Here is a 10,840-nt window from a genome sequence, read left to right as displayed (position 1 = left end):
TTGTAACTCAGAGTTCTAACATTAATTCTGGGAAATAAACCTGGAGAAAATTTTCATACTGGAGAAGGCAATACAAATGGGCTGTTGGGACTCAGTTGAAGGTAACCATGACTGCTTAAATGATGTGGAAATTAGAGTGCTTGATGGGAAAATTTAAGGACTTTGACAACTGACCTCTTAATACAGGTAACTGCTTACTTGGTATCATTGAATACAGATTTGAGTGTATCTTGACCAATCAAGCTTGGTCACCATCATTACACTAAACAATTGTCAAATAAATCCAACTAGCTCATTTTAGTTTTCTTTATGCATGTCACTTAGATAAGTAGCCTTGAGTTATCAAGTACATGTATATAAACCAGCTACAAGCACTGTTTTCTTTTTTTGTTTTGTGGGATCAAAGTGGGTGACCCCTAGTGGACCAGCCTCTTCTGCAACTCAACATACAAAATGAAGATAGGGATGTGATACTGCATATGTTTATTTCTAAAAATAAATTACAGATTTATATTTAATAAATTTCCATCCTATCCTTTTCTCTTGAATGTTTGTCTACTTTCTCCCTTTTCTTGACTTTTATGTTTCCATCAGGTATGTTTAAACCATTCTGATTCAGTCTCTTAGGGTATAGTTTAGTCACTTCTCTGGGCTGATCACCTTCATCATTAGACTGTTTTTCAACTGTTTCTATATCTTTATGTTTCCTTTTCCTGTGATCAAGAGAGGAGAGTTACACAATCATAAAAATGGAAAATATCCATGATGCTTTTACCAATAAACAATGCCATTCTACACCAAGCCATGCAAACACATATTAAGTGAAGTTATTTGTCAGTGATTGTACAGAATATTAACTTGATAAGAGATGCAAATTATGGAAAAAATAATGATAACATAATAAAGGTGTCATATAATCCATATGATCCGAGGGTCAAAAATGCCAGGCTATCAGGGATATAACACAAACAAACATAGAAACGCACACAAAAAAAGAAACAAGAGGCTACACTGAGCCTATATTCTGGCTGGATTTTCAGTTCTGAGGGAACGAACTGAAAGCCTTACTGTTTTAAAAAAAATTGCTATTGAGTGCTTTTCTTAGTTTATTAACATGGAGAGTTATGGAGATGACTTTGGAACAAGTACATGCCATGACAAATTGGAGATACCAAAATTGCTAGATGAATTGGGGGGACTAACGAAGTACTGCAGCAGGGTCAACAGAAAAGGAATAAGTCACTTTGTGACTTAGCTTGAGTCATGGAGAAATCCAGAATAATGGTAACCATCCAACTCTGCAGAATAATAAACCCATACCTCAAGCAATCTACAAAACCAGTACTAAATAAAATCCTGCAAATTTCCAGTTGCAAAATTCATCAAATTTTGACACTGCAATTCAAATTTTTCTCTGTCTGCACGAGCCAAATTCTCCTACTTTCTATTCCTACTTCTACTTTTACCTCACAGTCACTCAATAAATATTTGCATTTGAATGTGATGATCCTTGTTTGCAAGGTTTTCCTGCATTTATCAAATTTCCAGTTGCAAAATTCATCAAATTTTGACACTGCAATTCAAATTTTTCTCTGTCTGCACGAGCCAAATTCTCCTACTTTCTATTCCTACTTCTACTTTTACCTCACAGGCACTCAATAAATATTTGCATTAGAATGTGATGATCCTTGTTTGCAAGGTTTTCACCTGCTTACATCTGATGACAAAGCTCTGAAGTTTTCTGTCTTGGAACGATATATCACAGAAGGCATGTTATGAAATGCAGGTTTTTTGACAGATTGAAATTAATGATATTTTTTGTCAGAAAAGTATTGTTGTTATGTCTGCTAAAGTGATCTACTGATTGATCCAATCTCCAATGTTTACATGTGATTGAGATAACTAATTGAATTTAATCAATCAGCCAATAAACTTTAACTGTTCTTACAGTTGTTGTTTTTCATCAGTATGTGAACAATTGAAGCAAGTCACAGTGTTAGGTTTGTGCTTTAAATAAATATTTTTTAAGTTCACTCGAAAGATAAGTGTAAACTGTAACAAGCCAAGCACTTCAAGCCTGAAACACTCAATGCCAAAACTCAACCTTATTCCCAGGCTATGTGTACCACATTGTTTTATGCCAATTAAAAACTGCCACATAGCATCTATTGTGCATTTTCCTGCACAGGAAAAACCAAAACGAATTTCTGATTTTGGTTCATGTGCTGCCAGAACAATAAAGAGTGGGAAATTGTAAATATTTTTGTACACTCCTGATCTGGTTAGCTTTTTGGCTGAGTAACTAAACAGAGAAATCTAAATACGCACAGCAAACCATTTCATGTTTCAAACTACCCCTGTTAGCAGTATTTTTAAGTTCACAGGAAAAGGCCTACATAGATCTTGGACCAAAAATAGTCCCTCTATCCATCACACAAGTCAACAGAATTTAGAAAAGAATACAAAGATGCACTTTCACCTCATAGCCTCAGTGCAAGACACAAAGAGAGGGATTACAGATAAGGCTAGTGAGTTGAATGCAGGGTTGGCACCTTTTGGCCACCTACAACACAAAAATATGACTGGCTATCCATCAGGCATCTGTCAAAAAGCTGCAACCAGTTGTCAACATTTAGCACAGTGATAGTATTCAATAGGCTACCAGAATCCTTACCTTGGTTTCAGATTGTTCCACTATTTAAAGCCGGACATATTAAGGCTTTTGAGGTCCAGTTTTATAGGGATGTCATGTCATTACCATTTTCCGAAAAGATTTTGAAGAAAAGTGTGGTCTCTTTTGAACAGTATGCAAGTTATGTTCAGCTAGAATTTAAAATAATCACCTTTTGTTGTCTTTTGGTTCCTTAACTTCGCCTATTATTGCTAAAACACCATTCACGGCTTCTGTTCCAATAACTTTAAATGTAAATTCAGATCCAATGTCTAGGCTATCAAAAAGTAGTCCATTTGTAAAGTTCGATTTCGCAATCGAAGCGTTAAAACAATTGTGAACTAAACATCCAACGTGATCAATGCCAAGTTTGTTTACGGTCCCCACAAGCGTACTTCCAATCGTTGGCTTAAACAAGATGACATTCACTTTTACGTCGAAATGAATATAGGGTGACTCTTCCAGAATGGAGCCAGCTCTTTGCTCAATTTCAAAACCTTCATAATTTACAGGTACACCGTTCAGAATGTCTGAATGCCTCATCAGCTTACATTTCATATGTTCGTGAACTCCTTTCTTTACACAACCGAGGTATCGTGGATGCAGTACAATATGTTCTGTTGTTTTTTCCATTACAAAGCAAGAGTTTTTTTCAGAACACTTTCTTTTCGCTTCCTTCAGAGAAAATTCGTACGGCACATGCTTCCGAGGAGACGCCATGTTGAAACAACCCGGTTAGGGAGGCCTGGAAACTAAGGTCAAGTTCCCTCATGAAAAGCGCGGTCATTAGCAGCAGAGTTATGCATGTCGTCTTTAGTTATTAAGGACCTTACGCAATGAGGACGGCAACGCCAAGGAGGCTTCGATTAAAAAATGAATTTCTACTCTTAGTTAGAATTTCAAAAATGGTTGCAGGAGCTTACTGTCTTATACGGCGCCACAGCTCAACTTCAGCTTGACGTATAAAAGTAGCGTTTAGTTCCAAATGGAAATTAAAATAATTTTCCGTCGCGGTTTCGGTTCGCAGACGACGCAAATTTTGGCGATTTCACGTTGTTGCTGTTGTGCATAGGACGGCTAAGAAATGTACAAAGTTTCAAAACGCACGTGCTGAGCTATTGTTCTGCCAATTAGATCTCTTGTTTTTCCACGTCCTCGTTGCCGTCGCCGTCGTGGTTGCGTAAGGTCCCTATTGATTGCAAACAAACAAACAAACAAACGTGCAAAGTTTACAAAACTTTATCACTAAAGTGAAAACTAGTTATAATCTAAATGAAACTAAAAAGACATCTATGGATAAAAGTTCGCTTAAAACGTTCCGTACGAATGCGAGGTATTCGGCCTTTTCCTCTGCATGGGAAGTGAGTCATGAAGGCAGTGATTGCAGTCTTTCGTGATCTGTTCCCATAACAATTTATCTCTGGCACGAATAATATCTTTAATGGGTGTAAAATTCAATGGGTAACCATATTTTTGGGTACGTTTGCAGGACTTATCGATTCGGCCAAGGTATTTCAGTACATTCTAATGCGCTCCCCCAAACTTCAATTGCATACAAAAGTAATGACATAATTAAGCTATTAAAAAGAGGCGTCAAATCCTCCAGCGAATAACCATGAAATTTACAAAGCCCTATTATGTAAAGCCTAGAACTGGCTTTACGTAGAAGAAGATCAAAATGAGTGTCCCAGTTACAGGGGTCTTGATTGAAGGTTACACCCAACAATTTAAGTTCAGGCTTCCTTACAATTGAGGGTAACGCATTAGGCACCTGTTTGGTTGTTTTCCCTCTAAACCCATACAACAAGCTAATGTAACTAAATTCCTTGGGGTCTATATTGACAATCATCTCACCTGGAAATACCATATCAGCTATGTATGTAAACAAATCGCTAAATCAATAGGTATTATATTTAGGTCTTGCTTTTCCCTATCCTCTGCAACCAAACTCACTTTGTATTACTCCTTAGTTTATCCTTATATCGTCTATTGTAACTCCGTCTGGTCGTCCACATACGTATCTAACTTAAATAGAATTTATTATTTGCAAAAGCGAGCTGTGCGGGCTATCACCAACTCAGAATATCGAGACCACTCTGCCCCTTTATTCTCCAAACCAGGAATTTTAGATATTTTCCAAGTCAATACGTTTGAAATCGCCAAATTTATGTTTAATTTCAAAAATAACTTATTACCCCCATTGCTTCTCGATCTTTTTGTAGGGAATAACCAAATTCACAACTACGGTACCAGAACAGCCAGTAATTATCGAACGCATTTGAGCCATACAAATGTCAAGCAGTTTACAATTATCTACCAAGGTCCTAAAATTTGGAACTCTCTCCCTATTTCAGTCACTCGTTCGTCAAACTTTCTCAGCTTTAAAACGAAATTGCAAGAGCTTTTACTTAAATAATCCTTGAATTGGCCAAGCCGCACATTCGCAGCACTCTTTCTCTACTTAATTTGTTATTGTAAGTGAGGTGGCTCTCCCATAAGCCTGGTGGCTTCTTGGGTCTCCTCGCCTTCTAACTGTTATCGCTGTAATTAACTATTTTTTAATTGTTAAAATAAGGCAAATAAAGATGATGATGATGATGACGATAAATATCATTTCCCGGGTCTTGATCAGGTTACGTTTCATCCTATTTTTACAGGCCCATTGTTGGATGTTCCCCGTCTCTTGTATCGCAAGAGAGTTAGGAACTGTTGACTAGACTGGAATGCTGAATGTCAAGTCATCTGCAAATTTAAGAAGCAGATTACTTCCGGGATGTACAGTAGTTATATCATTAATTATTATAGAGAATAAGATGGGCCTCAATACAGCTCTTTGAAATAACTGGAAGTGAGTTAACGGAAAGGAACCATTCTCTTGTGCTAATTCTGTTGCAGCTGAAGGGTAAAAGTTTTGAATAAAATAGTACTAGAAACAGGTTTTTCTGTATCCCTACTCAGTGAGAAAGTGAGGAGGGGGCGCTTATACGAGGGGAGCGCTTATTCGACATTTTGGCTTAAGGGGTGGGCGCTTATTCGAGTGTAAGCGCTAGAGAAAATACGGTAAGTATCCGCCGTGAAATTCTGGTTTAGTTGTTGCCAGCTTTAATGATTATTTTTTTTATTCGTATCTTTTTTTCCTGTAATCTTTCATTTTTGGGAGTCATTGTATTATTTTCTTTTACAGCTTTGGTACGTTTCAGATTTCCTTGATTTTCGTGATTTTTCTTCTTTTGGATGGGGTTAACTGACAACTGACAAACGGCCAAAATTTTACCTGGCAACAGACAAATGGCTGAAAATCTAACTGACAACTGACATTTGTGGTGGGCTTTTACTGACAGCTGGGAAAAGACCGGATCGCCCTAAATGTCATAAAATCTGGATGTAAAATAAGGACATTTGATTTATTTTGTCCAATAAAAGTACGTTTCTTATCACATATCAGCAGGAGTACGCCAGAGTGTTATATTTCGTTATTAATTAGCGCATGGATCATCCACATCAAGGTCCTATGTCACATATCGGTTATAAGATCTTTGATACTCAACTCGATCGTCAACTTACACGATGGCCGTCAATGCTGATATTTTAAAGGCTGTTGTAAGCTTCTATTGAATTGATTCGGAAACAGCATTTGAGCGTCACAGAAGCTGCATTTCTATTAATGATGTAAACACCGTACTGGCGATGAAAAAGCACCTTATTTCGTTCCTTGGTCTAATGACGTTGTCCAGTAAATATGGCCTTAGAGATTTTGTTGTGTGAAACTTTATCACATGGCTCCGAAATCAGGAGGGAAGAGAGGATTCGGAAACTCGAAGCTTGTCAAGGTTCGCCCTCCTTTAGAAAAGCCAACTTCAATCTATGCTGCCAGTGAAAACATTCTGTTGTGCGCAGACGATGCCCAGAGAGGAATTATACAAATGACATTACATTTCAATGGAGTTGGTATTGTTGATGCCGGAGTCAAACTCGTGACCTACCTGCAGTTCGAATGTCTCATCTATGAAAGTACTCACGCAAAGAGCTTACTTTGCAGCAGTCGGTCTAGACCGTGGTCGTTACGTTTGCAACCTTTCAAACATAGACCACGAAGGGAGTCTTGTAAAGAATCAAAAGAATTTGTGAATTTGTTAGAAAGGAGCACGTGATGGAATGGATGAAACATGTTCTTTTGCGCAAGTTCATGGCATCTGATCTATGGAGAAGACTCTATTCGTATCAGATCGATGTTGCTACAGGTTGCATGAAGCTAGTATCGAGACTCAGTGGTACTGTGCTGTTCTTACTGTGTTGTTCTTCTACAGGTTGCATGAAACTAGTATCGAGACTCAGTGGTACTGTGTTGTTCTTATTGTGTCGTTCTTCTACAGGTTGCATGAAACTAGTATCGAGACACAGTGGTATTGTGTTTTTCTTACTGTGTTGTTCTTCTACAGGTTGCATGAAACTAGTATCGAGACTCAGTGGTACCGTGTTGTTCTTACTGTGTTGTTCTTCTACAGGTTGCATGAAACTAGTATCGAGACTCAGTGGTACTGTGTTGTTCTTACTGTGTTGTTCTTCTCCAGGTTGCATGAAACTAGTATCGAGACTCAGTGGTATTGTGTTTTTCTTACTGTGTTGTTCTTCTACAGGTTGCATGAAACTAGTATCGAGACTCAGTGGTACTGTGTTGTTCTTATTGTGTTGTTCTTCTACAGGTTGCATGAAACTAGTATCGAGACTCAGTGGTACTGTGTTGTTCTTACTGTGTTGTTCTTCTACAGGTTGCATGAAACTAGTATCGAGACTCAGTGGTACTGTGTTGTTCTTACTGTGTTGTTCTTCTACAGGTTGCATGAAACTAGTATCGAGACTCCGTGGTACTGTGCTGTTCTTACTGTGTTGTTCTTCTACAGGTTGCATGAAACTAGTATCGAGACTCAGTGGTACTGTGTTGTTCTTATTGTGTTGTTCTTCGACAGGTTGCATGAAACTAGTATCGAGACTCAGTGGTACTGTGTTGTTCTTACTGTGTCGTTCTTCTACAGGTTGCATGAAACTAGTATCGAGACTCAGTGGTATTGTGTTTTTCTTACTGTGTTGTTCTTCTACAGGTTGCATGAAACTAGTATCGAGACTCAGTGGTACCGTGTTGTTCTTACTGTGTTGTTCTTCTACAGGTTGCATGAAACTAGTATCGAGACTCAGTGGTACTGTGTTGTTCTTACTGTGTTGTTCTTCTACAGGTTGCATGAAACTAGTATCGAGACTCAGTGGTACTGTGTTGTTCTTACTGTGTTGTTCTTCTACAGGTTGCATGAAACTAGTATCGAGACTCAGTGGTACTGTGCTGTTCTTACTGTGTTGTTCTTCTACAGGTTGCATGAAACTAGTATCGAGACTCAGTGGTACTGTGTTGTTCTTATTGTGTTGTTCTTCGACAGGTTGCATGAAACTAGTATCGAGACTCAGTGGTACTGTGTTGTTCTTACTGTGTCGTTCTTCTACAGGTTGCATGAAACTAGTATCGAGACTCAGTGGTATTGTGTTTTTCTTACTGTGTTGTTCTTCTACAGGTTGCATGAAACTAGTATCGAGACTCAGTGGTACCGTGTTGTTCTTACTGTGTTGTTCTTCTACAGGTTGCATGAAACTAGTATCGAGACTCAGTGGTACTGTGTTGTTCTTACTGTGTCGTTCTTCTACAGGTTGCATGAAACTAGTATCGAGACTCAGTGGTACTGTGTTGTTCTTACTGTGTTGTTCTTCTACAGGTTGCATGAAACTAGTATCGAGACTCAGTGGTACTGTGCTGTTCTTACTGTGTTGTTCTTCTACAGGTTGCATGAAACTAGTATCGAGACTCAGTGGTACCGTGTTGTTCTTATTGTGTTGTTCTTCGACAGGTTGCATGAAACTAGTATCGAGACTCAGTGGTACTGTGTTGTTCTTACTGTGTCGTTCTTCTACAGGTTGCATGAAACTAGTATCGAGACTCAGTGGTATTGTGTTTTTCTTACTGTGTTGTTCTTCTACAGGTTGCATGAGACTAGTATCGAGACTCAGTGGTACCGTGTTGTTCTTACTGTGTTGTTCTTCTACAGGTTGCATGAAACTAGTATCGAGACTCAGTGGTACTGTGTTGTTCTTATTGTGTTGTTCTTCTACAGGTTGCATGAAACTAGTATCGAGACTCAGTGGTACTGTGTTGTTCTTACTGTGTCGTTCTTCTACAGGTTGCATGAAACTAGTATCGAGACTCAGTGGTACTGTGTTGTTCTTACTGTGTTGTTCTTCTACAGGTTGCATGAAACTAGTATCGAGACTCCGTGGTACTGTGTTGTTCTTACTGTGTTGTTCTTCTACAGGTTGCATGAAACTAGTATCGAGACTCAGTGGTACTGTGTTGTTCTTACTGTGTTGTTCTTCTACAGGTTGCATGAAACTAGTATCGAGACTCAGTGGTACTGTGTTGTTTTTACTGTGTTGTTCTTTTACATGTTGCATGAAACTAGTATCGAGACTCAGTGGTATTGTGTTGTTCTTACTGTGTTGTTCTTTTACAGGTCGCATGAAACTAGTATCGAGACTCAGTGGTACTGTGTTGTTCTTATTGTGTTGTTCTTCTACAGGTCGCATGAAACTAGTATCGAGACTCAGTGGTACTGTGTTGTTCTTACTGTGTTGTTCTTCTCCAGGTTGCATGAAACTAGTATCGAGACTCAGTGGTACTGTGTTGTTCTTACTGTGTTGTTCTTCTACAGGTTGCATGAAACTAGTATCGAGACTCAGTGGTACTGTGTTGTTCTTACTGTGTTGTTCTTCTCCAGGTTGCATGAAACTAGTATCGAGACTCAGTGGTATTGTGTTTTTCTTACTGTGTTGTTCTTCTACAGGTTGCATGAAACTAGTATCGAGACTCAGTGGTACTGTGTTGTTCTTATTGTGTTGTTCTTCTACAGGTTGCATGAAACTAGTATCGAGACTCAGTGGTACTGTGTTGTTCTTACTGTGTTGTTCTTCTACAGGTTGCATGAAACTAGTATCGAGACTCAGTGGTACTGTGTTGTTCTTACTGTGTTGTTCTTCTACAGGTTGCATGAAACTAGTATCGAGACTCAGTGGTACTGTGTTGTTCTTACTGTGTTGTTCTTCTACAGGTTGCATGAAACTAGTATCGAGACTCAGTGGTATTGTGTTGTTCTTACTGTGTTGTTCTTCTACAGGTTGCATGAAACTAGTATCGAGACTCAGTGGTACTGTGTTGTTCTTACTGTGTTGTTCTTCTACAGGTTGCATGAAACTAGTATCGAGACTCAGTGGTACTGTGTTGTTCTTACTGTGTTGTTCTTCTACAGGTTGCATGAAACTAGTATCGAGACTCAGTGGTACTGTGTTGTTCTTACAAGTCCTTGGATGTCTCCATAACAGTTTTGGTATCAGAGCCCAAAGCATGGAGGAAGCACACATCATCTCTTCAAGATGCCGTAGACTAAGTATCGAATGTTAATGACAACATCACAAATACCGTTTCTGAGGTGAAACAACGGCACAGTATAAGGGAAACCACAGCAACCAACGACCCTGAAAGAAATGTGTCTAATAAAACTCGGCAACTCTCAATTAAACATCTCGAAGAAGGAATGCGCCGCCTGCAAAACAGCATACACCGAATGCAAATATGGCGTCCAATTTGAATTGCCATTGTTTTGGACTGACTAGCCTCGTCTTCACGTGGAAACACAAAAGGATTATTACATGTGTGAGAGGCTAGTCAGTCCAGAACAATAGCAATTCAAATTGGACGCCATATTTGCATTCGTTGTATAGCTTCAATCAAGGAGGCAACGTGGCCGAGTGGTCAGTCCCGCCCTGACCACTACCTGGATTTGTTTCACGGTTGCTCCGAGTTCAAATCCTCGGCCACGCTTGTAAATAGCCAACTGGTTTGCCTCCCGCCAGTTGGGATTTTTAACAATGTTATGTTCAATTTGAATTATTTGTTTCAGTTCTTTGCTCGGCCCCACCAGCGCTTCAGCTATAAACATTACCGAGGGAAAAATAAGTTTATGTTATATTTTATATTTCAATAACGATTATCTCGAAGACATTGGATTGTGCACCGTACTCACAACAGTTGTGGAGAATCTTTTCGAAGTTTCCCATTTTAAGCCTTCACCGCAT

General features: G+C 39.0%; 1 protein-coding gene across 1 annotated transcript; it reads right to left on the bottom strand.

Annotated features, from left to right (window-relative positions):
- Positions 1 to 466: 466 nt before the first annotated feature.
- Positions 467 to 3,404, bottom strand: LOC111321909 (DNA-directed RNA polymerase I subunit RPA43). Its single transcript, XM_022924905.2, has 2 exons — positions 2,844 to 3,404; positions 467 to 713 (listed from the first exon to the last, which is right to left on the bottom strand). The coding sequence occupies exons 1-2, from the start codon at positions 3,389 to 3,391 to the stop codon at positions 515 to 517; spliced, it is 747 nt and encodes a 248-aa protein (XP_022780640.1). The 5' UTR covers positions 3,392 to 3,404; the 3' UTR covers positions 467 to 514.
- Positions 3,405 to 10,840: the final 7,436 nt, after the last annotated feature.

The sequence above is a fragment of the Stylophora pistillata genome, chromosome 10, assembly GCF_964205215.1.
Source record: "Stylophora pistillata chromosome 10, jaStyPist1.2, whole genome shotgun sequence".
Taxonomy (NCBI): domain Eukaryota; kingdom Metazoa; phylum Cnidaria; class Anthozoa; order Scleractinia; family Pocilloporidae; genus Stylophora; species Stylophora pistillata.
This window is presented reverse-complemented; position numbering and strand designations above follow the sequence as displayed.

Coding starts and splice junctions, on each gene's coding strand:
- LOC111321909 (XM_022924905.2), bottom strand. CDS start 3,391: ATGGCGTCTCCTCGGAAGCATGTGCCGTACGAATTTTCTCTGAAGGAA. Junction 714..2,843: donor GAACCAAAAGACAACAAAAG/GTGATTATTTTA, acceptor TCTTGATCACAG/GAAAAGGAAACATAAAGATA.